General features: G+C 37.5%; 1 protein-coding gene across 1 annotated transcript in view; it reads right to left on the bottom strand.

Moving 5' to 3' along the window:
• The window catches only part of MCM6 (minichromosome maintenance complex component 6), a 60,537-nt gene that overhangs the window by 17,215 nt on the left and 28,531 nt on the right, over nucleotides 1–14,791 (bottom strand). The window contains exons 12-13 of the mRNA XM_077153674.1: nucleotides 14,374–14,502; nucleotides 12,274–12,435 (exon numbers count right to left, since the gene is read on the bottom strand). Coding sequence (XP_077009789.1) covers nucleotides 12,274–12,435; nucleotides 14,374–14,502 — 291 coding nt within the window. The remainder of the gene's footprint in view (nucleotides 1–12,273; nucleotides 12,436–14,373; nucleotides 14,503–14,791) is intronic.

Consider the following 14,791-nt stretch of genomic DNA (forward strand, 5'->3'; position numbering starts at 1 on the left):
AAAATACAGGTTACCAGAAGATAGAATAAGGGTAAAGAAAATGGGGAGCTGATGCTTAATTTGCGCACAATTTTTAAGTAAGGTTGACTATAAATGCTTAGAAATGGATAGAGGTGATAGTAGCATATGATTTTGAGTGTAATTAACAGTGCTGACTTATGTGTGTGATTATGGTTGAAAAGAAAAGCTTAAGGTCATGTATGTCACTACAAGGCAAGCTAGAGGATGCAACATGGGATTTCAAAACATAGTGAACTCTGTTGTGGATGGTGAAGGTGGTTAATAGAACAAATATTAAGAATGTTCTTCCAAAAACTAGAATATGTCCCTATTACAAGTTATTAATAATATGGTGGTATGTGGGGAAAAAAACACACATATTGTCGCTAATGCATACTAGGGACAATAACTAACAGTATTATAATACACTCTTCCATCAAGTTTAACAATGGTACCACAACAATGGTAAGTATCACTAATGGGGGGTATAAGGGGAATGGGGTTTTTCTTTTTGGAGCAATGAAAAGGTTCTAAAATTGATTGTGGTGATGAAAGCACAACTCTGTGATTATACTGGCAGTCACTGAATGTACACATTGGATCAACTGTATGGTGTATGAATAAAATTGCTTAAAAATAATTCTAAAAAATTCAATGTGTTATGGTTTGAGTTGTGACCCTGAAAAAGATATGTCCAAGTTTTAATCCTAACTCCACAAATATGACCCTATTCAGAGATGACTTTTGAAGATGCTGTTGGTTATATGAAGCCATAGTAGAGGCCTTCATACAGGCCCTAATGGAAAATAGGTGTCTTTATAAGAATAAGAAACTGGAGACAGAGGGGAGAACAATTTGATGACTAAGGCAGAGAACAACAGGGATTGGTGGCAAACTACTGCCAGAATCCAGGAAAAAAGCATGGAACAGAGTCTTTCCTAAAGATTTCAGAGGAAGAATGGCCCTGCCAACATCTTGGTTTTGGACTTCTAGTCTCCAGAACTGAAACAAACTTTGTTTTTGAAGTTACCCAGTTTGTGGTCCTTTGTTATAGTTGCCCTAGGAAACAAAGACACAATGTACATAGTATACGCCTTTGATAATACAAAAAGGAGAACTAATACATTTGCTGATTACCTCATCTGTAATAGATAGGAATCAAAAATGATAAATCAAGTAACATATACATAAGTATATTTGATTTATACACACACACACATACATATAAAACCCTGCACACAGAAAATAGAGAATATGCCTTCCTTTAATGTGCTCATGGAGCATTTATGAAAATTGACATAAGGTTACTAAGAACATGTACCAAAGTCATACCAGATGCAGAGGATTTTACATAGAAATTTCTCTGTCATTAAAAGAATAAATAATTTCAGTGCTGTAGAAACTGCTCTAAAATACAGATTAGCGGGGGGAAACTACCAAATTATTCCTATGCATACCAACCTTGGTACCAAAACAAACACAAACATTCAGGACAAATCTCATTTATGATTATTGGTTCAAAAATTCTAAAAATAGCAGATAGAAGCCAGAAGAATTAAAAGACCAAGAGGAATTTATTTCAGGAATACAAGAATTGTATGATAATAGGAACTCTATTAACATAATTTTTCATATAAATTGAGAAAAAGGAGAAAAAGATCACGATTAATCTACAGACATTGAAAAGACATGGTAAAATTCAACAATCTTCTTGATAAAATCTTAAGATAGGATCCTATCAATAAAAATGTATCTCATCTAAGCCACAAAGTCAGTTAGGAACAAATAAGGATACCCAATGTCATCACTATTATTAAACACTGTAGTGCAATAATAAAAGCAAAAGTATTTGCGGGTAAAAAGTAAAATGATTAAACATCCAGGTTATTTAAAAAAAAAAATTTTGACAAGGGTGCCAAGCCGATCCAACGGAGAAAGAACAAGCTCTTTAACAAATAGTGCTGGGAAAAAGGATTTCCACATGCAAAAAACATGAGGTTGACATTTAACCTCACCACATACAAAAGTTAACTCAAAATGGATCAACTACCTAAATAGGAGAGCTAAAATTATAAAACTCTTAGAAGAAAATATGAAGGGAAATTTTCATGACCTTGGATTTGGCAATGGAATCTTAGAAATGACACAAAAGCCTGAGCATCAGAATAAAAGGGTGAAAAATGGAATGTCTTCAAATTATAATCTTTTATGCATCAAAGGACATTATCAAAAAAGAAAAAAAATAACCTACAGGATGGGAAAAAATAGTTGCAAATCATCTATCTGATAAGGGTTTTATCTCGAGAATATATAAAGAACTCCTACAATTCATCAACAAAAGTTCACAACCCAATTAAAAAATGGGCAAAAGAACTTGAGTAGACATTTCTCCAAAGATATAAACAAGCCAGACACAAAAAAGCAAATATTAAATGATCTCACTTATACGAAATAATTAGAATATGCAAATTCATAAAGTCAGAAACCAGAATACAGGTTACCAGGCACCAGCATGGAGACAGAGAATGAGGAATAATACTTAATTGAACTGAGCTTCTGTTTGGAATGATGGAAAAGTTTTGGTAATAAATGGAAGTGACGGTAGCACAACATTGTGAATATAAATAATATCACTGAATTGCATTTCTTAAAGTACTCAGAATGGGAAATTTTAGGTTTTATATGTTATTCAAAGAAAAATTTAAAAATACCACAGAACTGTACACCACAGTGAACCCTAACATAAATTCTGGACTATAGTTAATATAGTAACTATAATAGTATTGTTTCATCCACTATAACAAAAGCACCATGCTAATGCAAAGTATAATAATAAGGAAAATTGTATGTGTGTATATAGAAGGGGGATCGTATATGAGCATCTGTACTTTCTCTAAGATTCTTCTGTAAATGTACAACTTCTCTAATTAAAAAAAAAGGAAAACAAGTGTTGATGAAGATGTGTAGAAGCTGGAAACTTGTTGCATTGTTGATGGAATGTAAAATACTGCACCCATTATGGAAAATGGTTCTCTTCAAAAAGTTAAACACAGAATCACCATATGACCCAGCAATTCAACTATTAGGTATAATATCCAAAAGAATCAGAAGCAAGGACTCAGACAGACACTCGTACACCAACGTTCAAAGCAGTACTGCTCACAAAAGCTAAAAGGTGGAAATCCAAGTATCCATCAACATGAACGGATAAAAATGTGGTATACACATACAATGGAATAGTCTGCCATAAAAAGGAATGAAATTCTGATACGTGGATGAACCATGAAAACATTATGCTAAGTGAAATAAGCCAGATACAAAGACAGATACTGCACAATTTCACTTACAAGTAAATTCATAAATACAGAATAGGTTAGAGATTACCAGGGCCTAGAGAAGGCAGAACAGGAAGTTATTGCTTAATGGGTACAGAGTTTCTATTGAGGTGATCAAAACATTTTGGTAATTGATGGAGGTATGGTCTTACAACATTGTAGATGTTATTTAATACTCCTGAATTGCACAGCTAAAAATGGATAAAAAAGGCAAACTTAATACTTAATATATGTGACCACACCAAAAAAACTGAAAAGGGTCTTTCTCAAGAGTGGAAATAAGAATACATACCATTCTATCTTCTGCATATAGGAAAATCAAGACACTCAAATGGAAGTCTAATACAAACAGTAAGAGCATCCAGTAAGGTACAAAATTAACATAATTTAATAGCTGGGGGGAGGAGCCCAAGATGGCAGCTTAGCAAGGTGGGGGATTTAGTTCGTCCTCCAGAACACCTACTAAATAACCAGTAACAGTACAGAACAGCTCCTGGTGCCACATCAGTGACTGGACACACAGCGTACCCCAGACTGGACCAGCTGGATGGGCTGCGAACCCCCCCAGAACCGTGAATTCCACAAGCTGCCGCAGCGGGTGTCCCTCCCAGACAGGCTGCTTCCCAGAGAGGAAAGTAAAGAGGCTTTAGCAGCAGCAGGGACTGAGCACAACTAAGCCTCAAGTGTGGAATTCACAAATTCTGACTACTAAAAATAGGAGCCGGCTCAGGTGAATCTGATCAAGGCAGAGGTCGTTGATTTTTGCGCCCACCCTAAGAGGGCAGGGCTGATAGAAAAAGAAAAAAGAAAAAAAAAAAGAAGAGAAACAGAGGTTTTTGCGGCTGTGTTTCTACGGAGGCTTGACTGCCCAGGGCTTCTGAGGCTGCAACTGCCCCAGGAATAGGCAGAAACAAGCTTCTCTGAGAGCTTGTCTGGAGCCAGTGCCTTCCCCAGGGAAGGGGTGAGACCCAACTCAGATGGAATCCTTCCCTCGAGGAATTCAACCCCAGGGCTTGGTAATTTGAAGCCATTAAAACAGGCTACAGGGCGGGCCACGGTGGCTCAGCAGGTAAGAATGCTTGCCTGCCATGCCCGAGGACCCGGGTTCGATTCCCGGTGCCTGCCCATGTAAAATGAAAAAAAAAAAACAAAAATAAAAACAGGCTACACACTTCCTGGTCAAGATGGTGGCTTAACAATGTGGGCATTTTAGTTCGTCCTCTAGAACATCTACTAAATAACCAGAAACAGTACAGAACAGCTCCTGGGGCCACATCAGTGAACAGACACACAGCATACCCCAGTCTGGACCAGCCGGACTGGCTGCGAGCCCTCCCAGAACCGTGAGTTCCCAAAGCTGTGGTGGTCGGCGCCTCTCCCCCACAGTCTGCTTCCCAGAGGGGAAAGGAAAGAGACTTTACCAGCAGCAGGGACTTAGCACAATCAAATGCCAATTGTGGAATTAATTAACAAATTCTGACTACTAAAAATAGGCCCTCAGCTTAGGTGAACCTGGTCAAAGCGGAGGTTGCTCATTTTTGCCCCGGCACTGAGGGGGCAGGGCTGACGGAAAAAGTGGAAAAAAAAAAAAAAAGAAGGAAACAGAGATTTTTGTGGCTGTGTTTCTAAAAAGGCTTGACTGCCTTTGGATATAGCAGCAGGACTTCTCAGGCTGCAACTGCCCCAGGCATAGGCAGAAGTGAGCTCTTTTGGGGGCTTGTCTGGAGCCTGTGCCTTCCCCAGGGGAGGGGTGAAGCCCAACTCAGGTGGAATCCCTCCCTCAAGGAATTCAAACACCAGGGCTTGGTAATTTGCAGCCATTAAACCAGCCTACAACCTCCCCTCTGTCTCCACCACGCCACCAGGAGGGAGAGTCTGCCAAAGTTAAAGGTACTACATCATCTTACGCTGGTGGGACCTGCAGGCAGACAAGCGCCACATACTGGGCAGGATAAGAAAAACAGAGTCCAGAGACTTAACAGGAAAATCTTTCAAGCTGCTGGGTCTCACCCTCAGGGAAAACCGACACAGGTGACGCTTTCCTCCTGATAGGAGGCCAATTTGGTCTGGGAAAATCCGGCTTGGGTCTATAACATCTAAGTAGACACTCCTAAGCGTGGGGGGTGGAGGGGAAGGCACCACACAAGCAGGGCAAGAAACAAGAAAACAAGAACTGAAAAATTCTCCTCTGTTAAACAAAACTTAAACTAGAGGTCCAGAATAAGCTGAACTGAATGTCACAGAACAGATAGACAACTAATTCATCCAGGAAGAAAACCCTAGGTAAAAGAAGTGCAAGCAGTCTCCAGAATAAACTAATTAAGGTAATTAAATGCCTAGAAACCAGCAAAAAATAACAAATCACACCAGGAAAATTGAAGATATGGCCCAGTCAAAGGAACAAACCAATAATTCAAATGACATACAGGAGCTGAAGCAATTAATTTAGAATGTATGAACAGACATGGAAAACCTCATCAAAAACCAAATCAATGAATTGAGGGAGGATATAAAGAAGGCAAGGAATGAGCAAAAAGAAGAAATTGAAAGTCTGAAAAAACAAATCACGGAACTTATGGGAATAAAAGGCAAGGTAGAAGAGCGGAAAAAAACAAAGGAAACCTACAATGGGAGATTTCGAGAGACAGAACATAGGATTAGTGAACTGGAGGACGAAACATCTGAAATCTGGCAAGAAAAAGAAAACATAGGGAAAAAAATGGAAATATGAGCAGGGACTCAGGGAATTGAAAGACAACATGAAGCGCATGAATATACATGTTGTGGGTGTCCCAGAAGGAGAGAGAAGGGAAAAGGAGGATAAAAACTAATGGAGGAAATTATCACTGAAAATTTCCCAACTCTTATGAAAGACTTAAAATTACAGATCCAAGAAGTGCAGCATACCCCAAAAAGAATAGATCCAAATAGATGTACTCCAAGACATTTACTAATCAGAATGTCAGAGGTCAAAGAGTAAGAGAGAATCTTGAAAGCAGCAAGAGAAAAGCAATCCATCACATACAAGGGAAGCCCAATAAGACTATGCATAGATTTCTCAACAGAAACCATGGAGGCGAGAAGACAGTGGGATGATATATTTAAATTATTATAAGAAAAAAACTGCCAAACAAGAATTCTATATCCAGCAAAACTGTCCTTCAAAAATGAGGGAGAAATTAAAACATTTTCAGACAAAAAAATCACTGAGAGAATTTGTCACCAAGAGACCACCAGCTCTGTAAGAAATACCAAAGGGAGCACAGAAACAGATGTGAAGACAGAAGAGAGAGGTGTGGAGAAGAATGTAGAAAGGAAGACTATGAGTAAAGGTAAAAAGAAGGAAAATTAGATATGACATATAAAATCCGGAAGGCAAATAGTAGAATTACCCATGCAGTAATACCACTGATGTTAATGGGTTAAACTCTCCAATAAAAAGACATAGTCTGGCAGAATGGATTAAAAAACAGGACCCATCTATATGCTGTCTCTACCCAAAGGACATGAGGACAAGGACACAAATGGACATTTACACACCAATGTTTATAGCAGCATTATTTACAATTACCAAGAGATGGAAGCAGCCAAATGTCCATCAACAGACGGTTGGCTAAACAAACTGTGGCATTTACATAGATGGAATATTATGCAGCTGTAGGACAGAATAAAGTTACGAAGTATGTAACAACATGAATGGATCTTCATGACATTATGCTGTGTCAGATTAGCCAGAAACAAAAGGACAAATACTGTATGGTCTCACTGATATGAACTGACATTAGTGAATAAACTTGGAATATTTCGTTGGTAACAGAGACCATCAGGAGATAGAAATAGGGTAAGATATTGCGTAATTGGAGCTGAAGGGATACAGATTGTGCAACAGGACTGAATATAAAAACTCAGAAATGGACAGCACAATATTATCTAACTGTAATACAATTATGTTAAAACACTGAATGAAACTGCATATGAGAATGATAGAGGGAGGACAGCAGGGGCATAAATGAAATCACAAAGAAAGATAGACGATAAAGACTGAGATGGTATAATCTAGGAATGCGTAGAGTGTATAATGATAGTGACTAAATGTACAAATTTTAAAAATGTTTGTGCATGAGGAAGAACAAAGGAATGACATTACTGCAGTGTGCTGAAAATAGATGGTAATTAATATTTTAAACTTTCAACTTATGTGTGAGACTAAAGCAAAAAATGTTTATCTGGTACAAATTTATACTTTGACTAGTGCATCTCCTAATATAACTTATGTAGATAGTTGATTGAACACCTTAAGTACATGGAACTTTGTATAGGACGTGAGATTTTGTTGGTTTGTCTAGGTGATGCCCTGATGAATCCCAGAGTGATTTGATCAGTGAGTGGAAAAGTATTTGCAAAGTACCCTTCAGGGAATGGTGAGAACAGGGGAAAACTCAACTTCCCCAAGTTGAATTCTTGATATTCTCACAAGCAGTGTGGACAACCAAAGCTATAGGCTGAGCCCCCAGTCTTGGGGGTTATTCATATGAAACTTAACCCTACAAAGCATAGGTCAAGTCTACTTAAAATTTTGGCCTAAGAGTCACCCCCAAGAGAAACTCTTTTGTTGCTCAGACGTGGCCTCACTCTCCAGCCAAAACAAGCAATTTCACCACCCTCCCCCTGTCTGCATGGGACATGACTCCCAGGGGTGTTGACCTTCCTGGCAATGTGGGACAGAAATCCCAGAAATGAGCTGAGACTCAGCATCAAGGATTGAGAAAACCTTCTGGACCAAAAGGGGGAAGAGTGAAGTGGGACAAAGCATCAACGGCTGAGAGATTCCAAACAGAGTTGAGATGTTGTCTTGGAGGTTACTCTTATGCATTAAGTAGATATCATCTTGTTATTCAAGATGTAATGAAGAGGTTGGAGGGAACTGCCTGAAAATGTAGAGGTGTGTTCCAGTAGCCATGTTTCTTGAGGATGATTGAATAATGATATAGCTTTCACAATATGACTGTGTGATTGTGAAAACCTTGTGTCTGATGCTCCTTTTATCTACCTTGTCAAGGAACAAGTAGAACAGGGCAGGCCACAGTGGCTCAGCAGGCAAGAACACTTGCCTGGAATGCCAGAGGACCCGGGTTCAATTCCCGGTGCCTGCCCATATATATATATATAAAAAAGAAACAAGTAGAACATATGGAATAAAAATAAATAATAGGGGGGAAAAAAAGGAACTTTGTATAAGACATGAGATTTTGTTGGTTCGTCCAGGTGATGCCCTGACGAATTCCAGAGTGATTTGATCAGTGAGTGGAAAAGTATTTGCAAAGTCTCCTTCGGGGTATGGTGAGAACAGGGGAAAACTCAGCTTCCCCAAGTTGAATTCTTGGTATTCTCCCAAGCAGTGTAGGCAACCAAAGCTATAGGCTGAGCCCCCAGTCTTGGGGTTTGTTCATACGAAACTTAACCCCACAGGGGATAGGTCAAGCCTACTTAAAATTAGGCCTAAGAATCACCCCCAAGAGAACCTCTTTTGTTGCTCAGATGTGGCCTCTCTCTCTCTCCAGCCAACACAGCAAGCAAACTCACCACCCTCCCCCTGTCTACATGGGTCATGACTCCCAGGGGTGTGGACCTTCCTGGCAACATGGGACAGAAATCCCAGAATGAGCTGAGATTCAGCATCAAGGGATTGAGAAAAACTCTAGCATGAGCTGAGATTTAGCATCAAGGGATTGAGAAAACCTTCTCCACCAAAAGGGGGAAGAGTGAAATGAGACAAAGTGTCAATGGCTGAGAGATTCCAAACAGAGTCAAGAGATTATTCTGGAAGTATGCATTAAATAGATACGACCTTGTTAGTCAAGATACAGTGGAGAGGCTGGAAGGAACTGCCTGAAAATGTGGAGCTGTGTTCCAGTAGCCATGTTTCTTGAAGATGATTATATAATGATACAGCTTTCACAATGTAACTGTGTGACTGTGAAAACCTTGTGGCTGATGCTCCTTTTATCTATCTTATCAACAGATGAGTAAAACATATGGAATAAAGATGAATAATAGGGGGAACAAATGTTAAAATAAATTTAGAGTGAAACAGTGGTGATCGGTGAGGGGGAGTGGTGGGGGTATGGTATGTATGAATTTTTTTCTGTTGTATGTATGAATTTTTTTCTGTTGTCTTTCTATTTCTTTTTCTGAATAGATGCAAATGTTCCAGGAAATGATCATGATGATGAATATGCAACTATGTGATGATATTGTGAATTACTGATTATATATGTAGAACGGAACGATCAAAAGTTATGAATGTTTGTGTTTGTTTTTGTTTAAATTTCAAAAAAAAAAGAATTCAATAGTTGACACAGACAAATAAAAACTGGTTGGAAGAGAAAGCTGGGGAAAAAGACTCTACACATAATACCAAGAAAAATGACAAAATGCCAAGGAAAAAATTCAACAATAAACACACAAAAACTACAAGAAGAAAAGTTTAAAACACTGAGTAAAACAAATATTATATGATTCAGCTTATGGAAAAAGCAAATTCACAGAGAAGAAAGTAGATTAGAGATTACTAGAGGGGGGAAGAATGAATGGGGAGTTAATGCTTAATGGGTTGAGTTTTCATTAAGTAGAACAATAACGATGTTTACAGTTGTCATCAAAACTGTTCACAAATGTTTGATTTACTCATTCTGTGCAACTGGTAGGAAGACACTTCATTACTTGGTTTTTCTTCTGCAAATGAAATGTGAGCAAAAGTGACAGGTCATTTCTGGACAGAAGATTATGAGACAGACTCTCACCAATTAAAAGTTTTTTTTTCCTTTCATTTAGAAAAGAATACATGTGGATGGGTGTAAGCATACATATGTATGTAATTACTTTCAAATCATATAACTCTGTTACCTAAAGACTAATAAACAACAAAAGAAAATAATAATCTATTAGACAGATTGCCTTAAGACACATCAGTTTTATGAAACTTGCTTCAGGAAATATCACAAAGAAAAAAACGTATAAATGTGAGCATAGTATCAAAGAATTCCCATCCGCCATGACCTACTCTTTCTCTGCAGATACCACTATATTTCTCCAGATACCCTATACTCTTCGTTAAACTTCCCACTTCATTCTAGAATGCTTTTTTCCCCCAACATTCCTGAATACTGAAATTCTACATACCCATTAGTTTAATACTACTTAAACCTTCAGTTTAAATGCTGACACTTTCATAAACCCTCCCTGCCTTTTTTACCAAGTAATGAAATCATCTCCATACTAGTTGCTTGTGTCTCTACCATAATATCTTCCCTCTTGCTTTTTTTTTCACATGGGCAGACACTGGGAAATGAACCCAAATCTCTGGCAAGGCAGGCAAGAACTCTACCACTGAGCCATCGTTGCCCGCCCCTCTCTCTTGTTTTTTTACCTGGTTAATTAAATATCAACATACATCATGTTCCAACTAGATTAGCAGCAATGGAAGGCAGGTGATCTCTTCTTATTCCACAAAGACATCCAAAAAATGTTAGGTGAATCAAAAATCAAATGAGATAATGTGTAAGTAATTTGTAAATAGCAGAACATTTTATCAGGGAATTTGAAAACTTAAGGAAAAAAGCTTAAAGAGGTAATCTGTGTTTTAGAAATGGTGACAAGTCAGAATAGTGGAGGTTACTTCTGGGTGAGGGGACTAAGACTAAAAAGATATACAAGGGAGTTTTCTAAGATGACAGAAACATTCTGTGTCTTAAGATTAGCTGATCTGCTAGTTTTAAACTGTTACATACCCCAGAAACGCCATTTTCTTTCAATCCTGATCCAGTCCTGTGGAATTAGACCTATTGTTTAGGGTGGAACCTTTGATTAGATTGTTTTCATGGAGACTGACCCAATCGATTGTGGGTGTGACCTTCTGATTAGATGGAGATGTGACCCTACCCTTTCAAGGTGCATCTGGATTAGTTTACTTGAGTCCTTTAAAAAGGGAAATACTTTGGAGAAACTTCAGATCCATGTACTTAAAGATGCAGAGCCCAAAAGTTGTTGCCCAGCAGTGCCACCATGTGCCTTGCCATGAGATGCTAAGCAAGCCAGAACCCAGAATTTTACCTTGGAGGAGCTAAGTGAAGGCCAACAGATGCTTAGAGAGGAAGTCACTGGAATCAGAAGTTGAAAGCAACAGAACTGGGAAAAAAGACCAACAGATGGCAGCAATATGCCTTCCAATGTGACAAACATTGGCCTTTCTTTGGAGTAAAGGTATCTTTATCTGGATGCCTTAGTTTGGTCACTTTTAAGGCCTTAGAACTGTAAACTTGTAACTTAATAAATCCCATTTATAAAAGCCATTCCGTTTCTGATATATTGCATTCAAGCAGCCTTAGCAAACTAAAACAGCTGGTCACAAAGGTATATACATTTTGAGTTGTACACTTTCCTGTACGTAAATTATACTTTAGTCACACTAGTAAAAAAAATACAACCCAATGAGATATACCTGTGGAACCCAGGTCACAAAAAAAAAAGCAAAAAAACAAAAAAACAAAAACACACATTATATAGAGTCTTTTAAGAAAGAGAGTTCCCTTTGAAGCCAAGGTCTACATTATCATATCCATATCCAGAACCCAGAGGTCTAGCAAACAGCAGAGTTTCAATAAATTTTTATTCAATAGCATTAATGGTAACTCACTCTACATGCACTGTAAAATCTATAACAAGATCTCATTACTATTAATCCACTATGCTCAACAAATGCCTGAGAACAACCACCTTACAGGGAGAAACCACAGGATCATGTTTCCTATGAGCACTCAACAGTTAAATAAAAATAAACCTGCAGTGAATGCTAATATGTCCCACATCAGAGATGAAAGCATACACATGAGTCAACAAATTTCTCTTTCCTCTCATTAGTTCTAAGTGACTTAGATACCTCATCACAGCAGTGCATCCGGGCCATTGCTTCTGAGAGACGGATCATGCTCTCAAGTTGTCGCACTGTGATCCTCCATGAAGACTTAGTTACTCCAGAACCATCCCTCTGGCGGAGACGTTTATACTGTTCCACAATGAAGTCTTCTGACTCTTTAGAAATCTATTTCAGAATATCACTGAAGTCAGAAGAGAAGCATTTCTACTTAAAAGTTTACTGTTTAAGTGAAGGAACCCATCTTCATTTAAACAGCTGTCCAATTCTGGGGAATCACATTAAGTCAAGAGGTCAAAACTTTGAAGCCAGTGACCATGAATTATTACTGGCATAGCCTTTTGAAAGGAAGTAATACTGAGGAGATATGTGAAGTAGGTTCCATGAACTAATTTCACAAGTATGAAAACAATACATTTACTACCTAATAGATGCTTGACAAGCTGACTCAATGAGATAGAATGTAATGCTTTTATACCTCAGGATGTCAAAGCTCATTAAATCAATGGTCAGGCTATTCCTGAGGATGTTAATTCATGTTGTCCATAATAACAACCATCAAAATAAGGCATACTTACTAATTTAATGTTTCTTCAATTGCAACAAATGTAACTAGTGTTACATTTACTGTTAGAAAAACAGTATTACAAAAAAAGTGCTATCATCAATTATAACACATTTTCTACATTGATACAAGTGTTGTGTACAGGAACCCTGTATTTTATGCATGATCATTCTGTAAAACCCACAACTTCTCTAATAAAAAAAATTAGAACAAATAAATAAATAAATATAAGGCATAAAGAATCCTTGGTATTTTTAAAGCAAAGGACAGGCATATAAAGGGAGTATGCTAAGGCCACAAAGAGATCTGGCATGGAAAGGAGATGCCTCTTCACACAAAACTGATGGATAACCCTTATGGATTTAAAACTTTAAATGACTCACAAAGCTTTTTCTGGGACATTATCGTGGAAAATCAAATGATAGTGGCGATTAATTGAAATATAACTCTCAAAGTCAATTCTGCCAATGCTATAAAAATATCAACTTATATGAAACAAAATTTTTTCATTTATATTGTGTTTTAGTAAAATTAAGAATAACAACAAAATCCCAGATGCATTAGGGAGATTTATTTTAAAAATAAATTTCCATTCTAAAAATGATCATGGTGATGAATGTACAACTATGTGATGATACAGTGAGCCATTGATTGTATATTATGTATGGACTATATGCATGTGAAGAATTCTCAATAAAAATATTTTTAAGGGGCCATGGTGGCTCAGCAGGCAAGAATGCTTGCCTGCCATGCCAGAGGACCTGGGTTCGTTTCCTGGTGCCTACCCATGTAAAAAAAAAAAAAAAAAAAAAAAAGATATTTTTAAGGGCGGGCCATGGTGGCTCAGCAGGTAAGAAGAGTGCTTGCCTGCCATGCCCAAGGACCCGGGTTTGATTCCCAGTGCCTGTCCATGGGAAAAAAAAAAATATATATATATATATATATATATATATATACACACACACACACACATATATATATGTAAAATATATATATATATATATTTTTAATTAAGTAAATATATAAATTTTCAGGTGAGTACCCAAAGCTAGTAAATTCAGTCTAATGAATTACACATCAACTGTTGTTAAACAGTAATTCACATTCATCAGAATAACCTAGAGCAATGTAAATTGTTCCTCAGATTAAGAATCAGGAGTATTCAGCAGACTATTAGTTTCAGGTACATACGTACAAAGTTTCAAGACCCTTAGTCATAACAGTAGAAAAAAAATAAAAGGGTGTCCTAGTTTATTCAAAACTGTTCCCCTATAAAAATATTTACTGAATAAAATAAACTTCCATGAAAATACAATCCCACGAATAAAACAAATGGAATTACTCAGGTTTAAAATTTTCTTTTCCCAATCTTTCTGATGAAGACCCATCTGGTTGCTCAAAAAAAGGAAAGTTTTAAAACTCATGTAGCCAAAACAAAAAAACCCAGCCAAGTACAGGTTCATTTAATTTCCATATCATTTGTTTAAATCCCACACTAACACACTTACTATTCTCTATCCCAGAACAAAAGGGCAGATTACCTTGGGTTTAAACTGCCTTGCAAAGAGAAGATATCTCCTGATATCATCAAGAGAATAGACACGATCAATAGAATCCTCAATTCTTGAATGCAGGTCCACTATACGCCTGGCAATAGCATAATCTGTAACCTAATTGAAAATAAGAAAATCACTTTGGTCAGCTACAGCAATACCTACCAAGACTGTAAGAAATGATGTGTACCTAAAAGCAAGTCTAATATGCCACTGAAGTATTAATGGGTGCCAAGTTTCCAAGGAGTATGGTAACAGTCTGATTTAAAATCAAAATTTTAAATTTCCCACTGTAAGAATATACCTAAAGAAATTCACTGGACTTTATAACAGAACAACTAACATTTATAGGGCCCATGCACTGTTGCCTAATGAGCGACTGGATAAATATGAGTAAACGTCACAA

The sequence above is a fragment of the Tamandua tetradactyla genome, chromosome 3, assembly GCF_023851605.1.
Source record: "Tamandua tetradactyla isolate mTamTet1 chromosome 3, mTamTet1.pri, whole genome shotgun sequence".
NCBI classification, from domain to species: domain Eukaryota; kingdom Metazoa; phylum Chordata; class Mammalia; order Pilosa; family Myrmecophagidae; genus Tamandua; species Tamandua tetradactyla.